Source organism: Cupressus sempervirens, chromosome 3 (genome assembly GCF_028749045.1).
Source record: "Cupressus sempervirens isolate cs-2001-9-10 chromosome 3, ASM2874904v1, whole genome shotgun sequence".
Classification (NCBI taxonomy): domain Eukaryota; kingdom Viridiplantae; phylum Streptophyta; class Pinopsida; order Cupressales; family Cupressaceae; genus Cupressus; species Cupressus sempervirens.
In genome coordinates, this window is record NC_143120.1 from 522,684,576 (window position 1) to 522,703,751 (window position 19,176).

The following is a 19,176-nucleotide window of genomic DNA, read 5'->3' on the forward strand; positions in this document are numbered from 1 at the left end:
TTCCAGACATCCAGATTTGTCCGCTACTCTTTGATTCTTCAGTCAGGAATAATCTTGTTTGCATATGATTATTGGCTTACAATGTTCGTTCCTCCTCATGTCCATTTCTCAATCATTCATGCTATGTCTCAGATATATACTGAAGTGCTTGTTATTCCGCTTTTCATCTGAACGTTGCTTGTTCATTCTCCATGCATGAGTAAAGTATTAATGACTTGATGATTTGCTTTTCTCTCAATGGGAACCCAGCAATCTTCTGAACCTTTCACAAACATCGCTGAACCACTTAGAAGATATTTACACGAGCATCCACCTTCCGCACAAATACAAAACGTCATTAGATTTTGATTATCAAATAAGGATTAAATAAACAGGTGACATCGAATGATTCAAACTCCTTTCATAGTGATGACCATTGACAATTAATCTTTTATGTGTAGTGTTCGATGCTTGATGCTTCTTTCTGCAATTCTGTTACTATCATACGTAGACTCCAGCCTTCCTGATCAAAGTTTCATGCTGCACACACACACACACACACACACACACACACACACACACACATATCAAAGGTGTTTAAAGGTGTTTAACTGTTTGCACTTCGCTTCTCGGAGTCCTTCCAATATTTAGGACGGACGACATAAGTAGGCTCACATCAGCTGGATCCAAAGTCATGGAGAAGAAACATCTGACAGTAATCCGTTCTGTGGTGGAATCGTAGCCACTTCCCTTTTTCATCTCCCCTACTTCCCACTTAAGGCCCTTAAATATATATCTCCCTATTCCCTCCTTTATATGGTCATGACTTTTGGCTTATGTTATATATTTTTAGATTATAGTTAGTTTATATAATATAACATGGTTCTTATTCGAATAAGAGGTTTGTATTCTTAATGATTTACATTTGATATTTATCATTATATTATAATATAATAATATATTATAATATAATAATATATTATAATATAATAATATATTATAATATTTAATTATTCAAAGAAAATTGTTCTTTATTTATTTAGGGAATATCTTTATTTATTATTTACTTCTCAAATCTTTCTTTATAATTACTTAAAATTATTTGTTTTTAGCCTATATTAACTGTCTTCCTATGAAAATGAAGTAATAATTATATTTCTTAGAATAGGTTAGTTGTTAATTAAGACCCGGATAATGTGGATGTTACAAACACGCACCTTTGAAACTCTTGACATGCTAAAGTCCAGGACTATCCTCCTCAACCTCATCCTAGATCACTCTACACTGAAAGTTTGCAGAGCTACCAAATGACAAATCAATATTGATTTTGTAATACTATTGTTTGCAATTGAGGAGATTTACCATGGAATTTAGCACCTAGCCTTGCAATACTGCAACCCTCTTAGCTGACATAAAGACTTCTTCATAAAACTCTCTTTTGGTCCCTGTTGCTTGAGAGATTGCAAAGAAGCTCCCTCTAAGTGTCATCTCCTCGTCTTAGAAGAAAATTGAATGCAAAGACAATCTGAATAGGTTCTTCCTCTTTTATTAACTCAGTCTCATGTCTCCAAGTTCGTACATTCCTACAACCCATATCTACCATCATGAATTGTCTCAAACAAGTTATGCTGATGCAGATCTTCATGATCCTTAAATGAGATCCTGCCACCAAGGAATATTAATAATAATTTATAGAATTAAACCACCTTGAAGAGAAATAAACAGACCAATGCTAAAAAGAATATATGAAATTACTATTCTAAAGTAAAAACTATAAGAAAGATTCATAAACTTAATTCAAGGATATGCAAAACTTATCTCTTGATTGTCTTAAGACTTTAACTACAGATACACCATTATAGTGTTGTTTAAGTTTGCAAAAGTATTGTATGTAGTACTCAACCAACATCAAATGTAACTGCCGCCACATGGCTGAAACAAATCGAGGCTTCCAAATACTACCAGCTTAATAAATCTGACTGTACCCATGTAGGAAACTACTCAAAACATAAATTGCAGAAGAGGCAAACACAAAGATTAAAAATTAGGCTTAAGGCAGTTTGTTGAAACTATGCAAACAATCACCAAGGTTCCAGAATGCAATGACTTTCAGTCATTTTCTGATACAGGTCAAATGCCTTCTCAATATTACCCAACTTACACAAACCTTCAATTAATACAGAATACACAGTAGCAACAGCAGTTCTATGAGGATCCAGAGTCAAGGACATTATCTCTCTCTGCAAGCTCAGAGCCAATTTCATCTGCTCCCCATTACAAAGACTGAATAAGCAGCTGGTATAGCCAGGATGATGGAAGTTGAGATTTCCGTTCGACCTTTATGCAAAGATGTAAAATCTTTATTCCGGTTGTGAATTAAGCCATGAAAGCCCTTAACATATGGAGGCCAACAAGTGAGTTTCATTTCATGTAAGAGCTTTTGGGCTTCACAAAGCTTCGTCACACTGCAACAATAATATAATAAGAACTGAATAAGTCAATGAATCAGGGACAGTTTTTCTCAACCATTAGATAGAGAGACTCAGTGCTTGATCAATTTTCCCTTCTTTGCCGAGGCCATCCATCATAGCAGAATATGTGATTACATCTGGATGACATGGCTTTCTACAGCTCATGAGCCTCTCTAGATTCTTAGTCTTACAAAGACCAGCAATTAGAGAACAATAAATAAAACATCCGGCTCAATACCAGAAGCTTTGATGTTGTTGAAGTAGATACCTTCATTTGAAAAAAAACTGCTCTCATTCTACTACATATCTGGTTCTGGATCTTTCCTTAGAGCCACTCTGATACCATGTTGAGTTTTTGAAGACCAGAATAGCATAAATAAATAACGGTAAAGTCAAATTACATAAAATCTTGACATGGAGATTTATCCTGGGAAAACCCTCCTACTCCAGGGTGAAAAACCCAGCCCACAAAAGATAATACCTCTATCGAGTTCTAGTAAATACAAAAATTATTATTGATGGCTTTGATGGTCAATCAATAAGCCTAAAATACTTCCTTTACAGATTCACAGTACTGAATACAAGTGATATAATTCTAAAAACAGACATGATGATCACACATACAGTTCATTATTCACAATATCATTGATAAAGATCTCAGCATACATATATTCTCAAAATAAAGAGAAAGACTCTTCATAGAATCACTGAAATTTTCCCACTGAATGAAGATGCAGAATGCAAGATCTATCAATACACAACCACCCAAGCAGCATTTCATGCAACACTACTCATACACTCTATTAGAATATGATAATGCAGTTCCAACTGTATAAAGATGTTGTAAGAGTCATTTGTTCTTTGTTTTTCCATAAATTAAATCAACAGCATCACCTCGAACTGAAGGTCTCTTATGGAAGACCAAAGGATGATGGTTAGGAGCATCACGAAACACCTATATAATGTAAATCGAAAAATTCTGACAAAAATGGACGGCACCTCCATAAACATGAACCGACGAATGCAACACATGGCAAGTCCATGCTGCCAACTCATCTCATCCATGAGGCAAAGTCATTGTATATGCAGCAGTTACGAACGTGAACACGTAGGTATTAATTAAAGAAAAGAACCTAAGACAACAAAACAGCTGACCACGATAGGAATTCCGCAAAGGCTCTGAGCTGAGTGGTGGCAGTTACAAGAGGAGCACAATACAATAGCACCAATAACCATTACGACTCCCAAACAAATACATAGAGAATGAATATAGTAACCACCGTAGTCAAGATAGAGTCTTTGCTAAAGATGATAACATGCTCCTACATAGAAGAACATCAGATGTATGAATAATTTCTATCGCTGCTACCAGAACTTCAACAATAGTCCTGTGACTACTTAGTCCAGTCTATAGCTCATGGGTTATGCAAGTTTCTGATATATGTTTTAATTTTTAAATAATTTGGATAAAAGTACTCCCAATCAGCCATTTTGCATGCCTTTCTCGCAAACCTCCTTGGCAAAGGCAATCATACCTACAATAAAGACTCGTCTAATTACACAGCTCTTGCAAATATCAGTAATTGTAATGGCCCTTGCCAATAGGCCACTAATAACCACTAATACTGAACTGTGAAATTTCGTCAAACACTTGACAGACAAACTAAATACACTGTTGAAAGTAAAATGCTGAATAAAGGAAATTGTTGTGCAACAAATCTACTTAAATAGCTGATGTAAAATAGTGCCAATATATTTAATCAATGATTATCAAATGCTTTTACATGTGATATGCGATTTTCAGCTCAAAGCATTACAACATGGCACATTACAAACAAACCCTCACTGGCTGAATGCAAATAAGAATTTTTTGCAACTACAAACTGAAATGAAAGAATCTGGATTGAGAAAATGCTGGAGATTGAATGTTGAAGACGAAATGATGAAAATTCAACTCCAACCTGCCCTCAAACTTGCTGACTGTACGGCCTATAGGTACAATCATACATGTACGGACTGGTATGACACCTGGCAAAAATAAATGCTGGGCTGAAAGGTGCGGAAAATGCTATGGAAATAATCGCCAGGCTCCAAGGAAAATTCTTCTTGAAAATAAAAATCAAACTCCCATCCAACAGTGAGATATGAGCAAAAATGCATGTCTAGGCTGAAAATCGAACCTTGCTGGAAATGTCCAAATAAGCCCAACTTGAAGTAGCTGAATACCACTTCCAAAGTGCAACCCTTCAAAGGATATTTCACTTGCTCAATTATGCAAATCCTTAGGAGACTCCGTTCCTAATGATCAAATGACAATCTGTAGACCAAAATGGCGCCACAAATGCTCAAAGAGAAAAGTAGTGTAAACTCAAGTCATAGGATGTCCAAATGAGAGGCCAAGCACCCTATTTATTCACTTTTCTAAGAAGCCACTAAGAACTTCTAGAAGTATCCATAAAATATTCTAATGAAATCCCTTTGTAATGCACTTTTATATAAAAAACAACTTTATAAAATAAAAAGTGCAACTCAACTCAAAATTATAATATTTTGGCCTTGCATAACACAAAATAAAAATATGATAAACCCCATCTCTCCAAGAGCAAATAAGACCATCCAATCCCCAAATAATCATCAGAATGACTCTTTCACCAAAATCATCTGCCTACGAGAGTCCATGATAGGCGAATTCACTGAAAAATAACATGTCACTAAAAAGGGGACATGACAGTCTGCCCCTCCTGAAATTGCTTGCCCTCAAGCAATTTCAAAGCTGGATGTTGCAAAATATCTTCTCTCTCCCATGTGGCATCCTCGAGTAAATCTCTCCACTTCACCAAGTACTCTCTGATAATCTTCCTACGGAGCTATCTCTCTCTGCTGTCAATGATGCACTCGGGAACAAGAACCAATTTCCCTCCATCATCCAATGGAGGAAGAACTGCTGAAGGCACAACATGCTGACCCAGTGCCTTCTTGAGCCGAGACACACGGAAAACATTGTGCACCCTGCTGTCTGTTGGAAGCTCAAGCTCATAAGCCATCTCACCTATCCACCTGATAATCCTAAGAGGGCCATAGTATCTAGGCTTAAGCTTCTCTGACCCCCTCTTCCTGAGAGTAGACTGTTGGTAAGGTTGTAGCATGAGGTAAACCATGTCACCAACCTCAAAACTCCTCTCTGTCCTCTTCTGATCTACATACTACTTATGCTGATTTTGTGCTCTGGCAATATCATCTCTGAGAGCATCAACAATCTCCTTGCTCTCCTGAAGCAAATCCCTAGCACGAGGAACTCTAACATCACTCATAAGCAAATCAACAAAACTCGGTGCATTATAGCCATATAGTGCTCTGAAAGGAGTCATTTGAATAGACATGTGATAGGTAGTATTATAGCAATACTTACATAAATAAATCCATCTAACCCATGCTTTCTGCTGACCAGCCACGTAGTTCCTTAAATATCCCTCCACCCACTTATTTATTATCTTTGTCTGCCCATCAGTCTGCAGGTGGTAACTAGTGCTAGGTGTGAGTTCAGTGCCCCATAAACGGAACACCTCCTGCCAAAAATGACTCAAGAACCTACTGTCCTTGTCACTCACTATGCTCCGTGGTATCCCATGTAGTTTGAAAACCTCCCTGAAAAAGACTTCAACCACCTGCACTGCCGTGTAAGTAGTAGTGATGGGAAAGAAGTGTGCATACTTCGTCAACCTGTCTACCACCACATAGATGCAATCTCGCTATTGGGCCTTAGGCAAGCCTGTAATGAAATCCATGGATATACACTCCCACTTCCTGTCAGGAATGGGAAGTGGTTGTAGGAGCCTTGCTAGAAAGGTGTGCTCTTGTTTGTTCTGCTGACAAACAGGGCACTCTCTAACATATTGCAACACATCTGTCTTGAGTCCCTTCCATGTGAATTGCTCTCGTACCTGCCTATACGTTTTGAAGTATCCAAGATGTCCAATTGTGGGTGAATCATGAAGTGCTCTCATAACAATACGCTTCACCTTTGATCCTGGGACTAAGAATATCCTGTTCTTGTAGATAATCAAATCATCCATAAGTGTATACCTGGTATCGACAACTGACCTATCAACAATCCCAGATGCCCATGAATCTCTAGCATACTCAACAATGATCAAGTGCCTCCAATTCTCTGATATCTGAATCATAACACTGAGGTGTGGTCTACGTGACAATGCATCTGCTACCACATTCTGAGTCCCTTTCACATAGGAGATGTCAAAATCATAAGCCTGCAGTTTACTAACCCACTTTTGCTGCCTGCCATTGAGATCTCTCTGTCCAAGGAAATGTCTCAAACTATTGTGGTAAGTTTTAATGCAAAACTTATCACCCACCAAATATTGCCTGAATTTAGCCAATGCATGCATAATAGCCAACATCTCCTTGTCATATATACTAAATGATCTCTTTGGCCCACGGAGCTTTTTGCTGTCAAATGCAATGGGTACTTGTCCTGCATCAGAACAACACCAATACCCTCTCTAGATGCATCACACCGAAGCTCAAATGGCTTCGAGAAGTCGGGCAATGCTAACACAGGACATCTAGTCATGATCTCCTTGAATCTCTCAAAGAAAGCTTGTGCCTCAGGTGTCCAAACAAAAGCTCCCTTCTTCAACAAATCTGTCATAGGAGCTGCATGACATGAATACCCACTGACAAATCTGCAGTAGAAACCACACAACCCAAGAAACCCTCTCAACTGTGTCAGGTTCTTTGGAGTAGGCCAATCCACAATAGCACGGACCTTATCAGGATCCATCCTTACTCTTGCATTAATGATGTGACCCAAATACAACAGCTCTGTCATGCCAAAATCACATTTGGACTCCTTGGCGTACAAGGACTCCGACTGTAGGATTCCCAAAACTGTCTCCAAGTGCTCCATGTGCTCTTGCCAAGTCTGATTGTAAATCAAAATATCATCAAAGAAGACTAACACATACTTCCTCAACTGGTGACGAAAGACCTTGTTCATGGTGGACTAAAAAGTAGTTGGCGCGTTGGTTAGCCCAAATGGCATGACCACAAACTCAAAGTACCCACAATGACATCTGAAGGCAGTTTTCTCAATATCTTGCTCTCTAACTCTGATCTGATGGTAGCTGGATCTCAAATCAATCTTTGTGAAGTAACATGCACGGTGAAGCTCATCAATCCATGGAATGGGGTACTTGTTCTTGATTGTCCTTTTGTTCAACACCCTGTAATCAATGCACATCCTTAATGTACCATCCTTTTTCTTCACCAACACCACCAAAGAAGCAAAAAGAGACTTGCTAGGCTTGATGTGACCCATCGCAAGAAGCTCCTTGATGGTTTTCTCGATCTCATCCTTGAACCTCTTAGGATGCCTGTATGGTGTAATCATCACGGGTTTAGCACCGTCCTCCAACTCAATGATGTGCTCAATACCTCTGTCTGGTGGTCTGCCAGGTGGAATGTCACTGAAGACTTTTTCATACTTCACTCTCAACCTCTGTATGTCTGGGTGATACTTTGTCTTATGCTATCCCTCCTGTGTAGGCATGAGAGTACATACGGCTGCCCACTCAATGTCATCATGTTTGGTTAACCTCTCCAGCTGTCTGAAGGAAATAGTCCTGATGTCTCCATTCCTGATGGCTCTTAAAATGTGTTGCTTCCCATCCACTTCAAACTTAATCTCCATGTCCTTCAATCTATAGGTGACTTCTTCCAATGAACGCAACCACTCCATCCCAAGAACAATATCCAAATCACCCATGTTGACAACATGGTAGTCCGCCTTGAACTCATAGTTGTTCAGGCGTAAGGACAAATTTCTAACCATCCTATTACACTTAAGAGTGTAACCATCAACAACTTGTACTTGTAGTTCCTCAAACTCCTCAGTCATAATTCCATGACGTTCAACAAAATGTGCATCAATGAAATTGTACGTAGCACCTGTATCAACCAAAGTAATAACTCTTTGCCCTACTAGAACACCACGCAGTCTAAAAGATCCTTCCTGTTGAATGCTAGAGAAGTGTGCCTCATGTAAGTGCAACTCGGACTCCTCCTCAGTCTCTGGAGCATCTGCTTTTGCCTCGGGCTCTGCATCACTATGATCAACCTCATGTCTAAAATTATCAGAATCTAAACCCTCGTAGTAAGCCCACATAACCCTGTTGGCCTTCCCCTTAGGCCTCATAGGACAATCATGTTCTTTGTCGTAGGGACCCTTGTAGAAAAAACATAGCTTCTTCTTGCATAAGTCATTCAGTGTCTCCATATCCAAAAGTGCAGTAGACTTACCCTTGGTGTCACCCTTTTTGCCCTTGTTTTTATCAAACTTCTTATTGTCCTTGGATGAAGAAGTGCTCCTGGAGGTGAACCTGTTGGAGGGTGCTGTGAGCTCCATGCTCCGCGCCTTCCTCATAGCCTCCTGCAATGAAGGGGGATCAAATGCCTTGATCCACCCCTTTAGAGGTTCAAACAATGCCTCTGTGAATAGTATAACCAACCTCCTCTCGGACACATCCTGCACCATCACTGATAATCTCTGAAACTCATTGATGTAGACCTCCAAACTGTCTATCTGTCTTAGCTGTGCAAGATCACAGAAGAAGACCTTCAGGTCTTTCTTATCAAAGCGCTCTACCAATCTATCCACAAAATCCTTATAGGATGTCACCTGATTATACTGCAATGTAACCATACCATGTGACCACCAATCATGTGTTGCGCCCTCAATGCAAAGTGGCATACTTGATAGCATTTGTCTCTGACATAGGCCTCAATGCTAGGAATGTATCTAACTTATGGACCCAGGCTTGTGCTGTCATCTGTCCATTGTCATCGAAAGATGGTAAGGTGAGCTTGCTAGCAGCTCGTTGCAACTCATTGTCCTGACCTCCTCTAGGCCTCTAGTTCTGCCTGCTACTCCTCATGTGCTCTCTTCTTTGACTCAGGTAGCGATCAAAATTTAGCAACTCACAAACTTGTGGAGGTAGCGCCTGCCATTCTGCATTTGTAGCTCAAAGATCATCCTGAAAGTCCTCTGGCATATCATCCTTTACTGTCTCCTGGGTTGCCTCTCTAAGGAATGTAGGACGTGTAGGCCTGTTTGCAGTCCATGACCTGTGCCTAGGAGCACCCTGTGAACCTGCTACACTCCTATTATCCTCATCTGGTGTTCCCCTACCTTGTTCCTGATTCTTCGGCTGAGTAAATCTTTCCATCATAATAGTTAATGCACTTATAGACTGAACTATCTCTTGCTGTCTAGTAGCCATAGCCCGGAAGAAGTTTCTAGCCTCATCCTCATCAGTCCTGGGGACTCTAGGTGGACTCTGTGACTGTCTTTCACCCATAGTAAGTATATCTTTGAATTCCTGCTCACCTTTAGGTGCTGCTCTCTTGCATGTATAATACTTGTGATACCCAAAAGTTGACGAATGCATAAAGATTCTTTACCCAATAGGATGACACCACTCTGATACCACTGTAATGGCCCTTGCCAATAGGCCACTAATAACCACTAATATTGAACTATGAAATTTTGTCAAACACTTGACATGCAAACTAAATACATTGCTGAAAGTAAAATGCTGAATAAAGAAAATTGTTGTGCAACAAATCTACTCAAATAGCTGATGTAAAATAGTGCCAATATATTTATTCAATGATAACCAAATGCTTTTACATATGATATGTGATTTTCAACTCAAAGCATTACAACATGGCACATTACCAACAAACCCTCACTGGCTGAATGCAACTAAGAATTTCTTGCAACTACAAATTGAAATGAAAGAACCTGGATTGAGCAAATACTGGAGATTGAATGTTGAAGACGAAATGATGAAAATGCAACTCCAACTTGCCCTCAAACTTGCTGAACATATGGCCTGCAGGTACAGCCGTACATGTACGAATTGGTACGACACCTGGCAAAAATAAATGCTAGGCTGAAAGGTGCCGAAAATGCTATGGAAATAATCGCCAAGCTCCAAGGAAAATTCTCCCCGAAAATAAAAATCAAACTCCCAACCAACAGTGAGATATGAGCAAAAATGTATGTCCAGATTGAAAATCGAACCTTGCTGGAAATGTCCAAATATGCCCAACTTGAACTAGCTGCATACCACTTCCAAAGTGCAACCCTTCAAAGGATATTTCACCTCCTCAATTATGCAGATCCTTAGGAGACTCCGTTCCTAATGATCAAATGACAATTTGCAGACCAAGATGGCGCCACAAATGCTCAAAGAGAAAAGTAGTGTAAACTCAAGTCATAGGATGTCCAAATGAGAGGCCAAGCACCCTATTTATTCACTTTTCTAAGAAGCCACTAAGAACTTCTAGAAGTATCCATAAAATATTCTTATGAAATCCCTTTGTGATGCACTTTTATATAAAAAGTAACTTTATAAAATAAAAAGTGCAACTCAACTCAGAATTATAATATTTTGGCCCTGCATAAGACATAAAATAAAAATATGATAAACCCCATCTCTCCAAGAGCAAATAAGACCATTCAATCTCCAAATAATCATCAGAATGACTCTCTCACCAAAATCATCTGCCTACGAGAGTCCATGATAGGCAAATTCATTGAAAAATAACATGTCACTAAAAAGGGGACATGACAGTAATTGCCTCCAATAATTGACCAAATCAACAGAAAACAACGGTAGGAAGGCTGAACTTCTTGCATCATGCCTCTCTAGTTGTCTCCCTTTTACAGAATTAACGAGTGCCAAAACATTCTGCAAGTATTGTGAAAAAATTAAAATGAATACCTTCATCTCTAAAGGCAGAACTTCACTACTGTTGTCTCCTATATTCAGCTTAAAATGACAGCCAAAACATTTTGCATGGATGTCTGAAAGAACAAATTGAATGCTTTCATCTTTAAAGGCAGGACTTTTAAGCATTCAAAACAAAATAGAAGACATTGAACAGCTCCTAAGATTTGCAAATTCAGGCATCAGTTTGCTGAAGTGATTCAATAAAATAATAAGCATCGGAGTGAAGCCATTGCTTGGAATTGAAACTGAGGAATCTGAAGGAAGAAAACCCTCCCAGATGTTTTTTGTTTCCAAAACCCGGTGCATGCTTTCCCACGCCCTCAACTCGGAGATGTACTGAAGAGCTTTCTTTTCTGTTTTGGAGCTTAGAACAGCTAACCTATGGTTTGTCATAAGTGTGCAGTCATGTATTTGCTGCCTTACCTAGTTTTATATATGTTCTAAGATATCTCTTGTTCATAAGCACTCTTTACGATTCTCCCAGAGATTTAGCACAGCTGCCTACTAGGGTTTTTGTGAAATGACACATTTATATAATTTTTTTTTATCAACAAAGAAATGAAAATAAGCTCCATAAAGCATGTCTTTTGCCCTATATCCATCTATTACATCTGCTAAGTAGGAAAACAGTGACTGAATCATGAAAGGTGAAGTTCCTTTGAGGATCAATAATTTGTTTTGGTATTAACCCTATGTTTGAGCCATGTGCCATGATGTCACCTTGGTGTTCTACCTGGGATCAAGTCCCTTTCTGGCTCCATGGTTCCTTTTGATGAGGCTCAGTCCTATATGTGTGAGGGACCATATACAACTCATGATTCCCATATGATTTAAATTTTAGAGTATTATTTTTCAAAAGCACCATAGGCATGATGGAATAAGAAATCCACATACATCAATCAATTTAGAAAACAAAGATGTAATGATGAAAGATAATAATTTCAAAATGCAGATGAGAAGATACAACAATGTTGAATTTTCAAGAAATAAATAGTTTGGTTGTTACGTCTTGGTCAATGTTATGTTGTATATTGGATGCTTTATTTTCACTTGGATATATGGCTTCTAACATTCCTGGCTGATGTACATATAGCACACGGAGAGATCAATGGCAATGAAAACCATGGATGATGGCCAAGTTATGCTTTATGCTGTAAGCCAACAATATCCTTCTTGCTTTTTATGATTATAATAGATGCAGTTAATGGAAGGAAACTAGTATTTTGTCCTTTGGCCTTCAAGTGTGATATTTAGAATTTACATCATGGATCCCTGAACACTTTTTGATCAACTTAAGATCACCTTTTTTTGCAGCCATTGAGTAGCTTGTCTCACTAATAGGATATAATTTTTGATTTCAGAATTCTATTAATGCCCGTGAGCAGCAAATACCCTACCCATGGTTGGTCTTTGGTGATAAAATTAAAGTAAATACTGTTTATATACGCGATTCAACAGGAGTATCAGATTCAATCCTGCTTCTTTTTGGTGGTTCTCTTTCTCATGGAATTGTGGTAAGATCGTCCATATTGGCTAATCTAATTCACATTTTAAATTTGCAATTTAATGGAACACTTTCTTTCAATGTATGATTTGAATCTAATAAAATTGTGTTTGAAAGCCCCTGATTTGCATTTGTTCTTCAGGATGGTCAATTAAAAATGTTGGAAGGCTTCTTGGAGTTTTTTATGCAACCTGATTTAGCCAAGACTTACTTGAAGCTCAAGGAGGAGCTTGATAAACTTATTCAGAGAAAAGTAAGCGTTTTGCCTTCCAATTTCCCGAGATAGCCTCTGTTCTTTGTGTGCTTGGCACTAAATTTGATTTAGATGGCTGCAGGAAATAATGACTAAAATTGATTTCTTATTCATTCCAGCTTCAGAATCCAACTTTGGATATACATAAAGGGGGGCAGCATTTAATTCTAGCTGTTCAAGAGATAGTTTCAGGGGATCAATGTGATGGAAAATTTGTCTTTGGTCGTGAAAGTAAAATACAAATATCTAAGCCAGACCGTGAAGACCGATACAACAGAAATGGACAAAATCCCAAATCCTTACTGCAGACCCTGATGATGCGGGCTGGCCATAGTCCTCCAAAATATAAAACAAAACAGTTGGGGACTAATCAGTTCAGATCTCTCGTGGAATTCAGGCGAATGCAATTTATTGGTAAAGTATGTAAATTCAAGCAGCTGGCAGAAAATGATGCTGCAGTTGAAGCATTGGGCTGGCTAACTGGTCTCTCTGGGACAAAAGAGAAACAAAGTGGTCCATCAGCTCATGACGATGAAGAATTATTACAATTGCTTACTGACAAGCTTAATAAAACACGGAAGCGAAAGCAGAAGGTGAAAGGGAAACGTAGGGCATAAACATCTGTCCGAGTCTTTTAAGCTATGAGATTAACCATGTGCATCGCTATCTATTTATTCTGAATAATAATTAGAATACCCTTCTCAGTGTATAATAGCGGAAGATAATGTAACTGTTAGTTTATCTTGTATATGAAAAAGGAGGGCAGAATGTTCAATTATTGATCGCTTTATATGCTTGCATATTATCTTAGAAATTTGTGTGCCTGATTGCTGTACTTTTTAACACAGCATGAATGAATGAAAGATTTAATAAAGTCCACAAGGCCAAAGCAGCCTATAGGACCTGTTTGCTAACAACTACCCTAATCCAGTTGTAATCCTTTGACTAATTCTTCTCTTCTTGGTGTATTTTGATGATCAAGTTTGCAGTCTTATCTAACTGCTTTTCTTCGAAGAGGTGGTCCATACTGCTGTTTTCTAATATCTCTGATTATCCGGATCTGATGTTGCTGTACGCTGGGCAATCCATGACAAAGTGATGTTCTGTTTCAATTGCTCCCGGTTCACATAATAGGCAGATTACCCATTCTGCAAGGGATGCATAGCATACCATTGATTATCCGATCATACAAAAATTAAGGGATAGGGTTCAGTAGCTGTCCATTTATCAATAACACAAATTCTTCTAATTAACTCTTAAATAAAAGTTGTTAGATTTCCACAATCCATATCAATATTTTGTAATTTTTCTAGGATTTGATGGTGTAGAGTTATTTAACATCAATGTTTCTGATCGCACTCCCTGGTCTATCATCAGAGTGCAAGAGAACATAAGGAATAGGGAAAAAATGTCTGACCAAGAACTACAATAAAAAGAAGAGGAGAAAGGATAACAAGGAGGATGATATGCAAACTAAGAGAGAAAAGACCACACAAAAATAATAAAACTAAAATTCAATATATAAAACTCGCAACTTAAAAATAAACACAATAAGTTAAGACGCATAAGTAGAAGTCAAAATACAAAAGTAAAAATAAAATAATGAAAAAACAAAAACTAATAATAATGACAACAAGAGCGCTGGTCAAGCTAGAGTCCCTGCCTTTTGGGAAAGAGAAAATTCAGGCACTTGTTTTTCCAAAAATAGAATTAGATTTGCCAACTTATGGTGCCGATCGAGATGGGTTCAGTTTTCAGGCGTGTAGATTGAGTCTTTGTTGGCTTTAATTCAGGTTTAATGTTGAAGTTTTGTTGTGGGTAGAAGATTTTATCATAAGAATTTACTAATATCCTAAATTAATAAAATGAGTTTTAGAACTCAGGTGTAATGTTGAAGTTTTGTTGTGGGTAGAAGATTTTATCATAAGAATTTACTAATATCCTAAATTAATAAAATGAGTTTTAGAACTAAGTGCCCAACCTTTTGGTAGTGAAAGTGAAGCTTGTACACATGATAGTACCAAAGTCCACTATTAATTTATTAACCTTATGCTTTGCCATAGGAAACTCTTCTGAATTATAATAAAATAATTTAGCATAGTACATTGTCTTTTACAAAAATGAAGCCTTATTTCTTGTCAATTGTCATCTTCTTAAGAAAATTGATAATTGATAATTATAATATAATAAATAATAATAAATAGTCCAATTTAAGAAAAAATAATATAAGGTGCTACTTTAAATTTTTTAAAGAAAAGAAAAAGAATATATATAAAAAATTAATTAATAATTTTTCTTTTCACTATTCAATATTATAGATAAAAATAATATGATTACATTTTAGTATAATTTGATTAATTATAAATAAAAAATATATTTATAATGTAACATTATAAATAAATAAATTGTATTTTTCTTATTAAATTAAATAAATCTACATTGAAACGAAACAAAAATACTGATAGAAATAAAAATAAAAATTCTAAATTAGTATTTTTTCCCCTTGAATAAAGAATGTTTTGATTGTATTTGTTTTATTTTTTAAAAGTTAGAAAAGTCATTGCTACTTATAATAGTTTATTGGTTTGAAAAAGTTTGTTATTATGTTATATAATATGTATTCAATGCAAAGCTTATAGTATCATCTTATGTTAACGAGCAGGTGAAAATGATTGAAATCATGTTTAATGTGATAGCACTGTCCACGATCATATGTTTTTTTTCTTCTAATTTTTCTATTTATAAAAATGGGCATAAACCCCAACAAATTCAATCTCAACCAATTAGAAATTAGAAAATAGCAAATGATAATTGATTTATAAAATATAAGCTTCAAAAACCTTAAATATACATCCCAATAGAGATAAATATTTAAAATAATATAAAATGAACACGTGTAGAACTAGAAAACATGTCATCTTCAGTCTTAAGATCACCTTCCTTAACAGTAATGAATGTACTAGAAGGCATAGGATCTATAGCATTAGTATTCTTATCTTCAACAACAATGAAAGTGAACATGGTAGAAATGATTGCGTACCTAGGACATGATAGGATTGGCTATATGTCATTGATGTTTGTTTTTTTGAACTTTTCATAATCGTATAGCTGGTCCAAATCTACCTCTATCTCATTTGAAATCTTTGTAACCTACTACTGCACACAAAATGGTGGAAAACGTTGTTTAAAAGAATTTTCCTTATCCAAACCCTTGTTTAGGAATCAACCTTGTAAATCACCTCATACCTTGATGGTTGGTGTGTGTGTGTGTATACTATTTTTTTTGTTGAGAAGAAATCCCTAGCTGCCCAAGTTGCCAAAAGAAGACAAATAGGTGATAGACGATGGATGCCTTCATAAAATAATTGGTTATAAGAGCAAATTTGTGAGGCTTGAGAAGTATGATGGCAGTATAGTATATATGTATATGTTTATGTCATTTTTATTTGTCTTTGTTTCGTTTTGTTAGTTTTTGTTATTATTTTTTTAGTTTTATTTTTTAGTTAATGTCCTATTTATACTTTTAGTTTTAGTTTTGTTTGTGCTTTCTTGGTTTTTTTGTTATTATTCTACTTTTGTCTCTTATCTTATAATGTTTTATTTTTAATTTGTGGGTTGTGTATTTTTAAATTTACATTTATATTGATGTATTGTCTTTCTCCGTTTCTGTGTCCTCTCTCTTGCCATCCTTTCTTTACCTTTCTTTCATTGTAGTGCATGGTTTGTAGTTTGATATATATTTTTTATTCCTTATGTTCCATTGCATCTTGGTGATGGATAGAGAGTGTAATATGAAAAGTTGATGTTAAAAAAATTCAACAAAATTGAATCCTTTTAAATAACCAATATAATAGAGGTAAAAGCTTCTTGAAGTATTCCACATTTTCTAATGCATGTTTTGCTTGTGCATGCACAATTCACCATTAGAGGTGAATAAAACACACGACAATGTAGATGTAATGGGATAGATTGGTCCAAAATGTACCCTTTTCTAATTACTTTCAAATTCAATGTTTACAATAACCATACCCTTATATAGGGTTTGAAAGTCAAAACACTTTATATTTACACATCTTAGTGCACGTTATTGGTTTGTAAGGTGACATTAATTCTAGTGCCACCTAATTAGATGGCCTATCAAATGCTCATTCTCTTATACCTATTCTCACATCCACACTGTAAATATTCTGCAAATTCTGAATATCAGATTTGAGATAAAACCTTCTTAGACTTGCTGTTATGATCTTCTTTAATGTCAAACCTTGAAGGGAGATGATAATATTAATTGAATTTCTAAAAATGTATTTATCACAACAAGAATCAATTTGAGGCAGAGTTGCTTAAAGGAGTAGACTTGTAATTTAATGTGTCCTTTAACTAAAACAATACCCTCCATATATATTAACCAAAGAGCATGTCCCTTAAAGGGACATGGCCCTATCTAGGTTAGCCCACAAAGACTCCTCATAATCGGTGCCTAGAAAGGAGCTTAATTTAAGATCAACTATAACTAATTGTCAATGTTTTAATGCTAACTTAGAGTCACCCTAAAAGGATCGCTGATCATGCCTATTAAAAGGGCAATGTATTAATAGCCTTAACAAAGGTTTTATATGCTCTAAGAGAAATGTGCGATTTGCACAATTAGACTATATGAGGATCAAAAGTTATAGTTTTAACACTCCCTCTTAACTTGATAATCATACAGAGAGATAACATATCTAGCATCATCAATTACGATGCATAAGCATAGAATGATACTCTATATCTATCTGAATCTTCTTCTTAGCATGTGGTATTATTGAATACATAATACAATGCCATATTACTAAACCTGTGATATGACATATCATCGATACTAGTGATAACAATATTGCAAAGAGTACAATATATAGGATAAACCTCGAGAATAATTAAATTCTTTATTTACCCAAGTTGTGACTCATAGGTACTAGTATTCCTATTTCACAACATGATCCTGAGTTTAAGATCTACCAGAACATAGGATAAAATCCAAATAATAAAATTCTTCCTTTAACCAAATTGTGATTTATAAACATAGCAATGTCCACTTCACAATGTGATCTTCAACTCATCTAGATCTTACATTAGGACTCTACTGTTTAGCACATTATCTAAGAGATCGTCATCTCTCATAATGTCATTCATACAAGTGTTCATTATCTCAGAGATCACCACCTCTAAAATAATAAATACAAATGGTGGAGCCCATAACAGTCAATAGCTTAACAATAAAATTATTTTATTAATAATTTAAAGAATACAAATGAATTACAATTGAACCATACCAAGTCTTTTGCTAAAGTGATCTATCTTCACTCCAGAGAGAGGTTTGGTGAGAATATTTGATGTCTGATCTGCAGTGCAAATGTATTCTAATTTTACAGTATTCCTGTCTACCATATCTCTTAAATAATGGTAAGGAATTTCGATATGCTTGGACATATCATGGAAAATTGGATTCATCGAAAACTTGATGGAACTCTAATTATCACAATGAATAATTGTAGGATTCATGGCTTGACCAAATAATCCCACGAGTAACTTTCTAAGCCAAATTGCTTCCCAAGAGGCCATCACTACTGCAATGTATTTAGCTTCTGTGGAACTTTGTGCTACTGAAGACTGTTTTTTGCATATCCAAGATATCATTGCTGATCCTAAACTGAAATAGCATCCTGAAGTACTTTTTTGTCTTTAATACTTCCACCCTAATCTGAGTCAGTGAATCCATGTAGATCTAAGTCAACTTTCTCATATTTGAGCCCAAGGTTAAGAGTGCCTTGTAAGTATCTCATAATGTGTTTGATCACAACTAGGTGAATCTCCTTTGGTTCACACATAAACCTTACTTAAGGCATTAACATCATAGCATATATCAGGTCTTGTATTTACCAAGTACATAAGGGACCCAATCATCTGTCTGTAGAGAGTAGAATCTATGGAAGGTGATTCTGTTGCTACTTCTTTAAGTATATGTAGATTAGTTTCCACAGTCCAAATCTCTTCAAAATATCTAATGTAAACTTCCCATGATTAAGTATAATGCTGTCAGAATTCTACCGTACTTCTAGTCCTAAGAAATAATGAAGGAGTCCCAAGTCTCTCATCTCGAATTCTCTCATTAGATCT

At 36.4% G+C, this 19,176-nt stretch overlaps 1 protein-coding gene across 2 annotated transcripts in view; it reads left to right on the top strand.

Moving 5' to 3' along the window:
• Positions 1 to 13,801, top strand: part of LOC149567475 (DExH-box ATP-dependent RNA helicase DExH3-like) — a 190,867-nt gene extending 177,066 nt beyond the window's left edge. For both annotated transcript variants that reach the window (XM_089820666.1, XM_089820667.1), the window contains exons 16-19: positions 12,360 to 12,419; positions 12,628 to 12,780; positions 12,913 to 13,023; positions 13,143 to 13,801. In XM_089820666.1, coding sequence (XP_089676792.1) covers positions 12,360 to 12,419; positions 12,628 to 12,780; positions 12,913 to 13,023; positions 13,143 to 13,640 — 822 coding nt within the window. In that variant the 3' untranslated portion in view covers positions 13,641 to 13,801. The remainder of the gene's footprint in view (positions 1 to 12,359; positions 12,420 to 12,627; positions 12,781 to 12,912; positions 13,024 to 13,142) is intronic.
• Positions 13,802 to 19,176: the final 5,375 nt, after the last annotated feature.